Source organism: Polypterus senegalus, chromosome 10 (assembly GCF_016835505.1).
Source record: "Polypterus senegalus isolate Bchr_013 chromosome 10, ASM1683550v1, whole genome shotgun sequence".
NCBI classification, from domain to species: Eukaryota; Metazoa; Chordata; class Cladistia; order Polypteriformes; family Polypteridae; genus Polypterus; species Polypterus senegalus.
The window spans coordinates 154,490,600-154,505,565 of record NC_053163.1 but is presented as its reverse complement, the minus strand read 5'-3'; the positions used below and the strand labels follow the sequence as shown (position 1 = coordinate 154,505,565).

General features: G+C 41.5%; 1 protein-coding gene across 1 annotated transcript in view; it reads left to right on the top strand.

Moving 5' to 3' along the window:
• The window catches only part of ptprsa (protein tyrosine phosphatase receptor type Sa), a 536,941-nt gene that overhangs the window by 404,706 nt on the left and 117,269 nt on the right, over positions 1–14,966 (top strand). Inside the window, 5 exon segments of the mRNA XM_039767107.1 lie at positions 1,362–1,615; positions 1,991–2,081; positions 4,411–4,635; positions 7,974–8,131; positions 8,919–8,930. Of these exon segments, the coding sequence (XP_039623041.1) occupies positions 1,362–1,615; positions 1,991–2,081; positions 4,411–4,635; positions 7,974–8,131; positions 8,919–8,930 (740 nt within the window).

The window sequence follows — 14,966 nt, the reverse complement described above, 5'->3', positions numbered from 1 at the left end:
GCCCCACCTGTTCCAAAAGGAGCCCCAATGCCCCATAAACCTACACCCTTCTACCCTTCAGCAAGATTTGAGCCACATGTTATGCCTTCTAATCTCCTCAATCGTACGTGGCAAAGGCAGAGGGGCTACCCTGTCAATTCTGCTCCTCAGACTGGCACCTAACTCTTAGAATTTGGTTCACAGATCCAGCACACTATCCTTATGCGTGTCATTTGTTCCAACAGTGACAACTTTATCCACCCTCGCACCTGCCAAGAGCCTATCCACCCTCACAGGGAGCTCTCCCACTTGTGCACCCAGATGGCAACACACCCAAGCTAGCCTAGGGTACAAGGCAGGAGCAAACTTTGGAGAAGGTGAACCCACCCACCCACATGGGCCAGTTTAATGTTGCCAATTCACCTAACCTGCATGTCTTTAGACTGTGGGAAGAAACCGGAGCACCCGGATGTAACGCACACAGACAACGGGGAAAACTGGGAGCATCCGGGACGGGATACGAAACCCTGGCCTCCTTACTGCGAGGCAGCTGCGCCACTGTGCCACCTTAATATGTAAAATATGTAAACAAATCCCATAAAACAATTGTGTAAAAGTCCATCCATCCTCCTGTCAGCTTTTTACCACGTTTTCCAAGATAAGAAAGCGATAAATACATTTTAAAAAATGCACAGGCTGTCCCTTTTAATAACATTTTCGACTTGAGTAGCGTCTCAGACGGTCGCCACATTTCACATCGTTGGGTCCTTGTGATACATGATTGTAGTTCAGATACGACAAAGGTGACTGGCAAAGTGCGCCCACTCGGTCTTACATTATCTCTGTGCATTCCGCAAGGTGACGCTGTCAATATGAAAACCTCAACAAGAGAATTATTTTCATTCAGGCAAATGGGTAAGAGGCAGCTGTCTTGCATGCTGCTATTCGGGTCACAATAGTGCCACTTAATAACCATTTGTCACTTTAAGGCACATTTTTAAGGGATGTACAGAATATGTGTCTTCTATATCCCTGTTTTTTTCTAATACCAGATTGCAAAAATCAGCAGTGTAATCTAGTAGAACCCAGTCTGCCCAGAATGCCAGTCGATCAAAAGTGTACTCGTGTATACACCAACACGCAGTGATGGGCGGACTCATCGAGAATTAATCTAAATTGCCCATTTTAGGGGTACGGTAGGAGAAAAGAGTGCCTAGAGAAATTCCTCATAATCTCAGAAGACTGTATAAGAACTCCACAAAGGAAGAGATTTGAATCCAAGACAACGGAGCTGTGATACAGAAATAAATACTAAACACTGCACCACTATGTATGTCTGGTTTAACATTTTTTAATACATTTTTAATTTTTACTTCCTGCAGATCGAATACAACGGTCATAGTGTGGATGTGGATGCCAGGGCCACCAAAGCATTAATTACAAACTTGCGTCCCAACACAACTTACAGCTTCAAGATGATCATTGGGGAAAACAACATGGGTGGCCTAAGGCATAATATACAGGTGCGGACCGCCCCACAAATTCTGACCTCCAAACCCGTGCTGAACCGCAAGATCGATGGTGACGGATCCATTAACATTGTGCTGCCTTCACTGGAAACCCTGATACCAGTCAGGTAAGTTTAACTCCAGTCTGGGTAACAAGGCCACAGTCTCTGCACATGGAGTCTCCTGTTGGTGGCAGCTGGCATCCATTAAAGGTATCCTGAAACTGAAATTTTCAGCCATTTTCAGTGGTTTACCATTTTTTGAATGCTATTAAGAACCTTTGATCCTTTCCACTGAAATTTTGCAGTAGAGCAAGCATTAGCACTGGAATATGGTGACGTTAGCAATACTGCTCAGTGAAAAGTGGACGGCCATCTGGGGATACCTCCATGTGCAAAGGAGAATAACCTCAAATGGAGGTTGTGCTGTGAAGAGACATTTGAAAGGAGCACTGCGGCACCACTGGAAGCTTCTTATGGCTCAGCTCACGCCTTTTCTTTCAGATACTACTACATCGTTGTGGTGCCATTGAAGAAGGTGCGAGGGGTGTTTCTGAAGCCCTGGAAGACTCCGGATGATATGAATCTGGAGGATGTGAGTGCTGTTGGTATAATTACACTTACATGATGTCAATCATAGAGTTCCTTTAATACCTGATTATCTGTTATATAGTGCCTTTTCTATCTATCTATCTATCTACTGTATCATTTTGTATCTTTATATATTGCCTTTTATTTCATTTATATTTTATTTTTCTATACTGCCTTTCATATCTGTTATACTTGTATAGTGACTTTTACGTCTTTTTATTATATAGTGCCTTTCATTTCTATCTATTATATAGTGCCTTTCATTTCTATCTATCTATCTATCTATCTATCTATCTATCTATCTATCTATCTATCTATCTATCTATTATATAGTGCCTTTCATTTCTATCTATCTATCTATCTATCTATCTATCTATCTATCTATCTATCTATCTATCTATCTATCTATCTATCTATAGTTTCTTTCATTTCATATACAGAGTGAGTCAAAATTATCTTAACATTTGAATGGCGGAAACAATTTATTCACAAAACATACTTCATATGTGCAAGGTGATTTACAGGAATGTCTCAACCTGTTTGCCATCATGTTCAACAAACAAAAACCAACGAGCTACTATACCATTTAAAGCCCGGACACACATTTCTCGGGGCATAGATGATACCACAGTCCGTGTTCTGTCCTTCTGGTTATTGATATCACAAGCTTTCCTGCTACACACGCACTCCTTCACCATACCCCATAACCAGAAATCACAGGGTGTCAAATCAGGGGAATGTGGAGGCCATGGTAATGGTCCACCAGGGCCTATCCATTGACCTGGAAAGGTGTGGTCGAGATAATAATAATCCATTTGTGTTAACGTAATTTTAACTCACCCTGTATAACAACTTCTAATTTATTTCTCCACAGCCTTTCATATCTATTATATATTGCCTATCATATATGTCTGCTACATAATGTATTTTCTTTCTTTCTTTCTTTCTTTCTATCTATCATATGCTGTATCATTTTGTATCTTTATATATTGCCTTTCATTCCATTTATATTTTATTTTTCTATACTGCCTTTCATATCTATTATACTTGTATTGTGACTTTTATGTCTGTTTATTATACAGTGCCTTTAATATCTATTATATAGTGCTTTTCATTTCTCTCTATCTATTTATATGTAGTGTCTTTCATTTAATATATAACTTCTAATTTATTTCTACACAGCCTTTCATATCTAATATATACTGTAATGCCTATCATATCTGTCTGTTACATAATGTCTTTCACATCTATCTATCTATCATATAGTGCCTTTCACTCTATCTATCTATCTATCTATCTATCTATCTATCTATCTATCTATCTATCTATCTATCTATCTATCATATAGTGCCTTTCATATCTATCTATCTATCTATCTATCTATCTATCTATCTATCTATCTATCTATCTATCTATCTATCTAACGTATAGTGCCTTTCCTTTATCTATCTATCTATCTACTTACTTTATAGTGCCTTTCAAACCTATCTATCTCCATGTCCAATTCTCTGAATGGTTCTGCCCCTCCGTATCTCCATTCTTTGGTCTCTCCATGTGTCCCCCTCCAGAAGTCTCCATTCTGCCCCTGCCAGTCTGCTAACCGCTCTTCCTCTGGCCAGACGTGGCTCAAGGCTGGTTACTGCTTCTCCATTCTTCATCCAGAGCTGTGGAATGATCTCTCTTTGTCTATCTTAAATTCACCCAGTTTTCTCATGTTTAGGTGCCTTTTCATTAAATATTTTGGAATTGTTCAGTTTCTTTTCTACAGGACAGCTGCTGACAGAGAGTTTAGGACAGCTACATTTCCCTCTTGGGACAAATTAAGTTTGATCTTCACTGATTTGTGTCTTCATCTAGCTGCAGCTGTAATTATTTAGGAGTAGCGCGACTTCATCTTCCTTGTTTTTTTTTTATCTTGTTCTCTGTTACTTTTAATGTTTGCAGCTTCTTTTCATGTATTATAGCATGCTTTGTAAGTCACCTTGGATAAGGGTGTCTGCTAAATAAATTATAATAATAATCATCATCAAAATATAAATTGTTATAACTTGGGGATGTTGGGTAGAAATTATGAAAAAATAATTCAGTTTTAATCCATTTTTTTATGCCGTACTTTACTGAGTACAGGCTCAGTGGGCCGGCTCACGTTTCCAGCTATAATGCAATAAGAGAATTTAACAACCAGAACACAACACGGATATTAATTCACTTAAAGGTGTAAAAGGTGCTCAGCCCTATCTGTAAAGAATCAACCCTGTGAAGTCAAGAGTCTGACATTCGTACCATTAAAACATAATGGATGGTTTCAGGTTAAGTTTGCTCTCTTTTGACAGCTTCTGAGAGACATCGGCCAACATCGGCGGCGGCGGAGGAGAAGTATGCGCTTCTCGCGTCAACTTGAAATTCAGAAACCATACATCGCTGCCCGATTCAAGACACTTCCGAACCACTTCACCTTGGGTGACCAGATGGAGTACAATGGCTTTGAAAACCATCCTTTGGAGCCCGGCCAGGAGTATATTTTCTTTGTCTTGGCTGTGCTGGACAGTCCTGAAACGGTAAGTCACAGGGAATTTTCTTTTCATCTTCGCAATATACGTATGAATTGTATATGCCTAAACCAGACCTCCAAAAATATGAAAGAGTAAGAGGGTCAAAGTGCTCCAAGATGTCCTGTCACTTAAGAACAAGTATTTCCTTTACTTTCAAATTTAGAACAGCAGAGCAGTTGTGATGAGGATAGGCCATTCAGCACGGCAAGCTGAGGAAACGAGGGGCGCTCCAGCCACCCCAACCCTGACACAGACAAGCAGACAGAGACACGAGTTCCAGCACAGCACACATTTATTTACAAGTAGGGTAGCACTTTTCTCTCACTCTGAGTTAACTGGAATCACTCCCAGGTGTGATGGAAACCCAAAGTAGGGATCTGCAGCCCCCACAGAACCCAACAGGGCTGTGCCAAACTCCAACTCCCAGCATGCCCTGCTGGAATCCAGGGTGCCACAGCCTCCCAGAAGGGCTGCACTCTATCATCCCGGGGAAGGTAGTGCCTTGTGGATGCTCTCCCCACCCCGGTCCTTCCATTCAGTTAGTGTCCCGGCCAGGTAATGGCGGTGGCCGTCCATCACAATGCTCATCCATCCTATTAACCTCAGGTGTGTAAAATAATGTCAAGTCAGTGCAAGCAGAATGATGGAGTTGCTCCACATGTAAAAGCAACGTGAGTTACAGACTACATCCTCTGCATGAGCTGATGACAAGAAAGATCCAATGAATGGCTGGGACACCAGCAGTCAGCGTTCATTTGAAGTGATCGAGAGGAGATCTCTCGTTGCAGTTATTTTAATGGTCTTGAATATTGAAGGGGTTGATTGCTAAATTTATTTTAGAGTGCAGTAATCCCTCGCTATATCGCGCTTTGACTTTTGTGGCTTCACTCTATCGCGGATTTTAAATGTAAGCATATCTAAATATATATCATGGATTTTTCGCTGGTTCACGGATTTCTGCGGACAATGGGTCTTTTAATTTATGCTACACGCTTCCTCAGTTTGTTTGCCCGGTTGATTTCAGACAAGGGACGCTATTGGCGGATGGCTTAGAAGCTACCCAATCAGAGCACGTATTACGTATTAAATTAAACTCCTCAATGATATGCGATGTGCTTCCTCAGCGGTGCTTGATTGTTTGCTTTTCTCTGTCTCTCTCACCCTCTCTGACGTTCTCTGCTCCTGACGGATGGGGTGAGAGCAGAGGGGCTGTTTGCCTAGATGATACAAAATGCCGCTTTATCGCGGTGCTTCGGCATACTTAAAAGCCCAAAAGCACGTATTGATTTTTTGATTGTTTGCTTTTCTCTCGCTCTTTCTCTCTCTCTGACATTCTCTGCTCCTGACACGCATTCTTTGAAGAGAAAGATATGTTTGCATTCTTTTAATTGTGAGAAAGAACTGTCATCTCTGTCTTGTCATGGAGCACAGTTTAAACTTTGGACTAAAGGGTGTTATTTCATGTCTAGAGGGCTCTAATAATGTTAACAGGGTGGGAGAGTTTATAAGGGCTTAAAATATATAAAAATAACCATACAAACATGTGGTTTCTACTTCGCGGATTTTCATCTATCGCAGGGGGTTCTGGAACGCAACCCCCGCAATCGAGGAGGGATTACTGTAGATCTAAATATAGCAAACCTGGGAATTAGTTAAAATGAAAATTAGGGTAAGGCAAAATGATGGTAATATTAATTAAAAGTATAAAGCTAATACCCCCAAGATATACAAGCCACTAATAACACATTGAAAGAGAGATAGATATTGTATGAAAGGCACTATATGATAGATAGATAGATAGATAGATAGATAGATAGATAGATAGATAGATAGATAGATAGATAGAGTGAAAGACACTATATGATAGATAGATAGATAGATAGACAGATGTGAAAGACACTATATGATAGATAGATAGATAGATAGATAGATGTGAAAGACACTATATGATAGATAGATAGATAGACAGATGTGAAAGACACTATATGATAGAAGATAGATAGATAGATAAATACTTTATAATCCCCAAGGAGAAATTCCCATACTCCAGCAGCAGCATACTGATAAAGAACAATATTAAATTAAAGAGTGATAACAATGCAGGTATACAGACAATAACTTTGTATAATGTTAACGTTTACCCCCCCGGGTGGAATTGAAGAGTCGCATAGTGTGGGGTCTCCTCAGTCTGTCTGTCGCTGAAGCTGCTCCTCTGTCTGGAGATGATCCTGTTCAGTGGATGCAGTGGATTCTCCATGATTGACAGGTGCCTGCTCAGTGCCCGTCGCTCTGCCACGGGTGTCAAACTGTCCAGCTCTGTGCCTGCCTTCCTCACCAGTTTGTGCAGGCGTGAGGCGTCCCTCTTCTTTATGCTGCCTCCCCAGCACGCCACCGCATAGAAGATGGCGCTCACCACAACCGTCTGGTAGAACATCTGCAGCACCAGTAAGACATGCATATAATAGAAAAATATGAATTTACAATATAAAAGATAGATATGAAAGGCATTGTATGATAGATCCATACAGTTGTAGGAAAGTCATTTTATAAAAAAGATAATATATACTGTATATTAAATGAATATAAAAAAATATTTAGATATATAAGCTAAAGAGGATTAAGAATAAGACAGATAGATTAACAGACTTTTTAACTAAACACACTGACATACAGAGATGATACATAGATATGAAAGGCAGTGATAGACAGAAACATGTGAAAGGCACTATATAAGATAAATGTTAACGGCAGTATAAAAGAGAATGATGTTGAAGACATTGCATACAAGAGAGAGAGAAACATGAATGTACAGTGTAAAAGTTCTAGGTAAATATGAAAGGTGCTGTATAAATGAGATAAAGTGGTATGAATTCACTATACAATAGTTAGCTATGAAAGGCACTATAAAATGCATGAATATAAACTCACCATGTAAATGAGATCGATGTGGATGACACTGCATATTTGATATAGAGAGACAGGAATTCACCCTACAAAAATTATAAATAGATTTGAAAGGCTCCATATTAAAGTTAGACAGAAGGATATGGGGACACTGTATAAAAGACAGACTTTAAATTAATTTACTGTAAAAAGGCACTCTTTAAAAAAAGTTAGTATGTCATTGTTAGATAGAAGGTAATTGTTTTTTTTTTATTATGTACATGCCCATTTTTTTCCTCTGTTCAGCTCTCTCTTGCTTGTTTTGTTCATAGTTACTTACGGCATACTAATTAAAAATGGATGTTTGACTCGGCTGTGGTTTTGGATGCAAATTCACTAACAGCACACCTTCCCTTTCACCATTAATCGACCTCTTTTGTCTGTTTCTTTCATATTTGCAGAAGATGTTTGCTGCAAGTCCTTTCACAGATCCCGTCTTGGCTCCTGACCTTGACCCCCAGCCCGTGGATGGTGGAGATGGACTTATATGGGTAGTTGGGCCAGTCTTAGCGGTGGTCTTCATCATCTGCATCGTCATCGCCATCCTGCTGTATAAGAAGTAAGATCATTCAATTGATGCTGTAGGGACAGATTTCTGTCTCCCTGCTTCCTCTTACTACCCTTGAGGTGCATCAGAAGTCCACCACAGATAAATGACCTGTGTGGACGGGACTTCTCATTCAGTTTCTCGTTAGGGATTCATGTGTTAAGGCGTGAAAGAAAAAAATTGTATTAACCTTCATTCCCCAACCTCACTGCAGTTGTTCATGTCCCCTGCCTTTTTATGTGTTCTGAAACCCAGACAGCAGTCCAGCAAGCGGAATGGCCGTATTGTTCAAGTCATTATGTTTCACTACATTCAAAATGTGTAGATGTGCATACCAAGATAACGTCTGTAGTAAAGCATCAGGCGTAACGCAAGCCAGTCAGAGCCTTACGAAGAAGAAGAACTGGCGTGAGCTGCTGTCTCCTCATTGAATGACTCCGGATGGGACTGTAGTCTGCATTAGCAGTCTTCCGGTGGTCCTTGTCTAGCAGCTCGCGGCTCCTTATTTCACAAGCGTCTCTTCAGCTCCCTCTCTCCCTCCCCTTGAGCCGTCCTTCACGCTGACCCTCACTTGATCCCCCGGTTGCTGCTCTGTCTGTCTGCGTCTCTCAGGGCTTTTAACTCCAAAGTTGACTAGCTGCTGCTAATGCTGATAATCTGTGTTAAGGACCTCAGGGACACTTGGTGAATTCAAATGATGTGTATTGATTCTTCTTCTTCTTCTTCTTCTTCTTTTTTCCTCCCTGTCTTTTTTGCATTCTTCTCTTTTTCTTTTCTTTACTGCTGTCCTTGGAAACAGCAAACCTGACAGGTAAGGCTTAGCTTTGCTCTACAGTACATTAGGAAAGACACAATAAGCCCATACTCCTTGCTTTCTTTTCCCCCCATTTTGGAGCCAGCTCATATAAAAAGTCTTGCAATTTGTGATTAACCGTATACTGGAGATTGATTTTCCTCATCATCTCCTCTAGACTGACCGCTTAAGAAGGAAAAGAAAAATGTATGTGGAAAATGTATTAATGAGCGAAGCTTCACTAAAAAGAAGAAATACACACAAGAATGGCTGGCATTACCTGCCACCCAGAATACACTCTGAATACTGAATTATTAAACTTCATTTGGGTGAGCGAGGATGGACAGCTACATTCCCGTCACAACCATGGGTCCATTTTTCTGACCCTTGCAATGTTTTTTTTTTTTTGGATTGTCCAATATTTAGAGAAAAAAAATAATACTAAATTAATTTGGAAATTCAGAAAGTATTCAGACCCCTTCACTTTCTGCACACTTTATTGTGTTGAAGATTTCATTTTAACTTGATACATTTGCCATTTTTGACCATCAGTTTACAATCCATAACCTAGAATACCAAAGTGAAAACATTTTGTAGAAATGGTCTGGTATATTTATCCATCCATCCATCCATTTTCTAACCCGCTAAATCCAAATACAGGGTCACGGGGGTCTGCTGGAGCCAATCCCAGCCAACACAGGGCACAAGGCAGGAACCAATCCTGGGCAGGGTGCCAACCCACCACAGGACACACACAAACACACCCACACACCAAGCACACACTAGGGCCAATTTAGAATCGCCAATCCACCCAACCAGCATGTCTTTGGACTGTGGGAGGAAACCCACGCAGACACGGGGAGAACATGCAAACTCCACGCAGGGAGGACCCGGGAAGCGAACCCAAACGGGTCTCCTAACTGCGAGGCAGCAGCGCTACCACTGCGCCACCGTGCCGCCTGGCATATTTATTAAAAATCCAAATCTGAAATCTCTCATTCAAAGAACAATTCAGGCCCTTAACTTTCTAGAAGCCCATCTGACGACAAGTCCAGCTTTGGGTCATCTTGGGTGAGTCTCTACAAGCTTTGCAGACCTGTGTTTGGGCAGTTTATCCCATTCTTCCTGGCAGATCCTCTCAAGCTCTGTTAGATGGGGTGATTTGAGAGAATGATTTAGAGGTAACAATCGTGAAGTCATTTGGGTTGCAGTGTCCGTTGAAATAAATAAAAAAAAATTGCTTTAGAAGTGTCATGAAGAGAGCTAGTGAAATGTTTAAGTAAATCAAACACAACGTACGAGGAGATGATTAAGGGATCAGCAGATGTCCTGTAAATGACAAGACTGGACTGTTATCTCATACACAGAAATGTCATGATTAATGCAGAACCTAAAGAATATAAGAAGAAGAAGAGTGTAATAGAATAGACCTTTATGTTAATAAGTCATTTGGGTGTAAGCCAACAAACCAATCAGAGTAAATGTACGCATTAATCAGCACCATTATGTAAATTTTGTTGTTTATAAAATGGACCTCTGCCCTTACTTTTTAGACTGTTCCGTAGCAGACTACTGTGATGAATGATCCCTCTTCTGCAATGAACCGGTTTCCTTCTGCATGGTTTCTGACTCAAAGAGGCTTTATTAAACTTGTCCTTGTAGAGAATAAGTTTCTTTCTTTAATTAACATGTTGATTTCTTCCACAATGGGAAGCATCTGCAGACTGCCTTCTTCAGGTCTCTCCACACATGTGGTTAGGCTGGGCCACTCAAGGACGCTCAGAGGCTTGTCACAAAGCCACTCCAGCCTTGTCTTGGCTGTACACTTTAGGTCACTCTCATGCTGAAAGGTGAACCGTCGGCCCAGTCTGAGGTGACGTGCACTCTGAAGCAGGTTTTCTTTAAGGACCTCGCTGTATTTGCCTGCATTCAATCCTAACTTCAGTTCTGACTTGTCTCCCTGTCCCCAGAGCATGATGCTGCCGCCAGCATGCCTCACTGTATTGGTAGTACGAGGCAGGGGTGTAGAGCAGTGCATGGTCTTCACCGGACCTTGTGTTTGCAATTCCACCCAAAAGAGTTTCATGTTAGTCTCATTAGATCTGAGAATGTTTTTCCTCATGCTCTCAGAGTCCTGTAAATGCTGTTTGGCAAACTCCACGTGGGCTGTCAAAAGCCTTTTACTTAAGAGTGGCTTCTGTCTCGTCTGATATATCGGGTGTAAGTCTTGGCTTTGACTGGTCTCTCAGACGGTTCACCGACAAAAGCGCAATAGACATATGCGCCCCAACAAAACCGCGACGGACAAATGAGCGCCGACAAACCCGCTAACTGGTTTTCGACAAATGCGCGCCGGCAATATCGCGAGAGAGGCCAAGAGAGTGGGACGCGTACGTGCGCATTATGTACACATTATGTGCTAGGTTATAACTGTATTCAAAGATGCTAATTGCACTGAGTTTCGTTCCTTCGGAAGATGTTGGGTCCGCTTTCGATGAACTGAGTGAGAGTAGACCCGACAATCTCCAGAATGTTTATGATTCCTGGGAGGACAATTACGTTGGTCGGTTGAGACGCAATCGACGAGCCAACCCGTTGTTTCCTATCACCATGTGGAACATGAGAGAACATGTTGCTGATGGCATGCCGCGAACAAATAACTCAGTCGAGGGTTGGCATAACGCGTGGTATACAAAGTGGAATTACCAGCAGTCAGGCAGCCAGCAAGTCTAAATACGCTCAACTATCAAGACGTCTTGCTGCAATTCTTCCTACATATGCAGGGCATGATCTTAAGGACTATCTATGTGCCGTGCTGATGGCATGCCACGTCTCATAATATTGACTTCTAAAATAAACATTATTATATATGCTTTAAACTAGTAATTCATATTTAATGAAACTTTCGTGATTTTGTCTGCACGATTTTGTCGGCGCGTTTTAATCGACGCTATTTTGTCGGCGCTCATATGTCTATCGCGCAAATGTCGGGTCACACTCTCAGACACTTGTCCCAAAGCCACTCCAGCGTTGTGTTGGCTGTACGCTTCAGGTTACTGAAAGGTGAACCGTCACCCTAGTCTGAGGTGGTGTGCACTCCTGAGCAGGTTGTCTTCAAGGCCCTCCCTGTATTTGGCTGCATTCAATTGTTCCTTTTAGAGGGCGATAGCTCCCTAGTTGGAATAAGTTCTTTTGTAATTGTGGCATTTTAAGTAACCGAAAACTATAGAGATATGATATTAAAAGGCGATATCCCTCCCGATAAAAATCACATAAGAGAAAGTAACTTAAGCTTTCTTTACTGACGATTTACGCTGCATTACAGACGGGAAGCCATAGCAAGACAAATACCATTGTGGGATCTTGATCTATACAGTCTGCCATTTTTTGTCGCTGCACTGGAAGGCTTTTCAGGACGGATGACGATATCACCCATCCATCCGTCTGTCGGCTTCAAAGTGTTTGGCTGCTGTCCAGGTCTTCTCCACATGCAGGCCCTTACTTAGGTTCAAAAAACAAGGGAACGAGAGGATTCCATTCCATCTCTAACATACAAGGCCCATTGTCGTAGTTGTACCTTCTCTCTTCAAATGCTTGCCTAGCAGTTCTAAATGCTGAGAGCCCCTGTGTGCTAACTTTGGCCTGGCCTGTACATGTGAGTGGATTTATAAAGTCATTTTTTGTACAGAGCACAGTGACATTAAACTTATATTCTTATTACATCAACCTTCCCTCGATTCTGACCAGTCTCCCTGTCCCCGTGCCTGCATAGCTTTATGGTGCCACCACCATGCTTCACAGTCAGAAAGGTCTTATGCAGGTGATGGGCAGTTCCTGATCTTCGTCAGATATAGTGTTCAGCCCAAAGAGGTCGATTTTTGTCTCATCGGGCCAGAGAATCTTTTTCATCATGTTCTCTGATTCCTTTAAACTGGCATATGCGTTTTACTCAAGAGTTACTTCCATCTAGCCACTCTACCATAAACGCCTGATTAATAGAGTGAGATGGTCGTTTGTCCAACAGGTTCTCCCATTTCAGCAGAGGACTTCTGTAACTCTGTCACAAAGAGCATTAGGTTGTCCTTTTGCCCAGTGGCTTAACTACAGACATTAGGAGGAGTTCTGGTGGTTCCAGGCTTCATCCATTTCATAACTATTGAAGTTGCTGAGCTCTTGGGACCACTCAAAGCTTTTACTCATGACTCTATTCTCTTGCCCTGATCTGATTGTGGAGGTCTACCGAGGGTTTCTCGGACTTCATATCTTGGTTTTTGTCCTGACATGCAGAGTGAATTCTGGGACCCTCTGAACACAGATACACATGAGCCTTTCTAAATGATATCCAATCAATTCAGTTTGCCACAGGTGGACTCCAATCAAGTTCTAGAAACATCTCACGGAGACCTGAGGTGGCACCTGAACACAAACTGGTGTGTCATAACAAAAGGTCTGAATACTTCTAGGAAGGAGAGATTTCAGTTTTTGATTTTTTAATAAATTTGGACACTTCATCCATTTCTTGAGGTCACTGAGCTCCTGGGAACACTTAAAACTTCAAAAATGGTTCAGTCCCCTTTGTCCTTCTCTGCCTAACTACAGTTTGAACGCGGAGGTCTCCAGAGAGTTCCTTGCTCAAACTCCGGTCCCGTAAGGCCGTAGTGACTGCAGGTTTTCATTCTAACCCTTTTCTTAATTGGTGACCAATTTTTGCTGCTGATTAACTCCTGTTCCTTTCATTTTAATGGACTGTTTTTTTAAGATTTGTTTCCCTGAATTTCTTCATCATTCCTCTGAATTGCTTTGTTTCTTTCCTTAAACCAGGGGTCCTCAATCACGGTCCTGGAGGGCCGCAGTGGCTACAGGTTTTTGCTCCAACCCAATTGCTTAATGCGAAGCCCTCATTGCTCAAGTAACACTTCTGCTTCACTTTACTTGTCTCGCTCGTTAAGATTTTGAACCCTTATTGCTTATTTTAGTCTTAAACAGCGATATTCTTGGTTTTTAATTGCTCCTAATTAGCAACAACATTTCGCCATTTCACTTGTTACCATTTACACCCGTGTGTATTTATCATGCGCTGTTGGGTTTAATTAAATACTTAGAAGGAAAGTAAAGAGAGAAAAGTGAAGGACTGAGAATTACTCCTCCATTTTAGCCTTCAAATCATTTAGATGATATCCTTAGAAAGGGAAAGAAAATTCAGGATAATAGAATGACCTGACATCGCAGAGTTAAAGCACCAACAAGCCATGAAATTAAATTATTGGCAAGAATTGCTTTCTAATTAAGCAATCGGGTTAGAACAAAAACCTGCAGCCACTGCGGCCCTCCAGGGCTGTGATTGAGGACCCCTGTGCCTTAAACAGAAATGAGTGAGGCAACAGAGGACCAACTAAGTCAGGGCCTCAAACTCCAACTAATTTCACTTCAGCCATCTGCTTAATGAGGCTCCGACTCTTGTCGTTAATTAAACGCGTTCTTTAATTCCGTGGCTTGTTGCTGCTCTCATTGTGCAATAGCAGACATTTCCGAAATTGTGGATTTTCTCTTTTCTAAGAGCAGATCAGCATTCCTGAGACCTTCACCTTTCTGTTTGTTCAGATATTGTATGATGGACACAGTTTCCTGGTCGTGTTTTGGTTCATGTATATCTCATTATTGTTTGGCAGCTAATTAAGGAAAAAGAAACAATTAAGAGGTCTGAGTCTTCAAGAGTAAGTCAAATAAAATGGATACAAAAAAAATGAATTAGCAGCAAAAACAGGTCACTAATTAAGTAAAGGGTTAGAATGAAATCCTGCAGCCACCGGGGCCCTGCAGGACCGGAGTTTGAGGTCCTGTGGGTTTTATCCTGACATGCAGTGTGAATTGTGGGATCTTCTATATGCAGGTCCACCTGTGCCTTTCTAAGTGACATTCAGTCGATACAGTCTGCCACAGGTGGACTCCAGTCAAGTTCTAGAAACATCTCAATGACAACTAAATCAAACAGGAGGCTTCTGAGCACAACCTGGAGGAATGAGAGATTTCAGATTTGGATTTTTAAAAGATTTG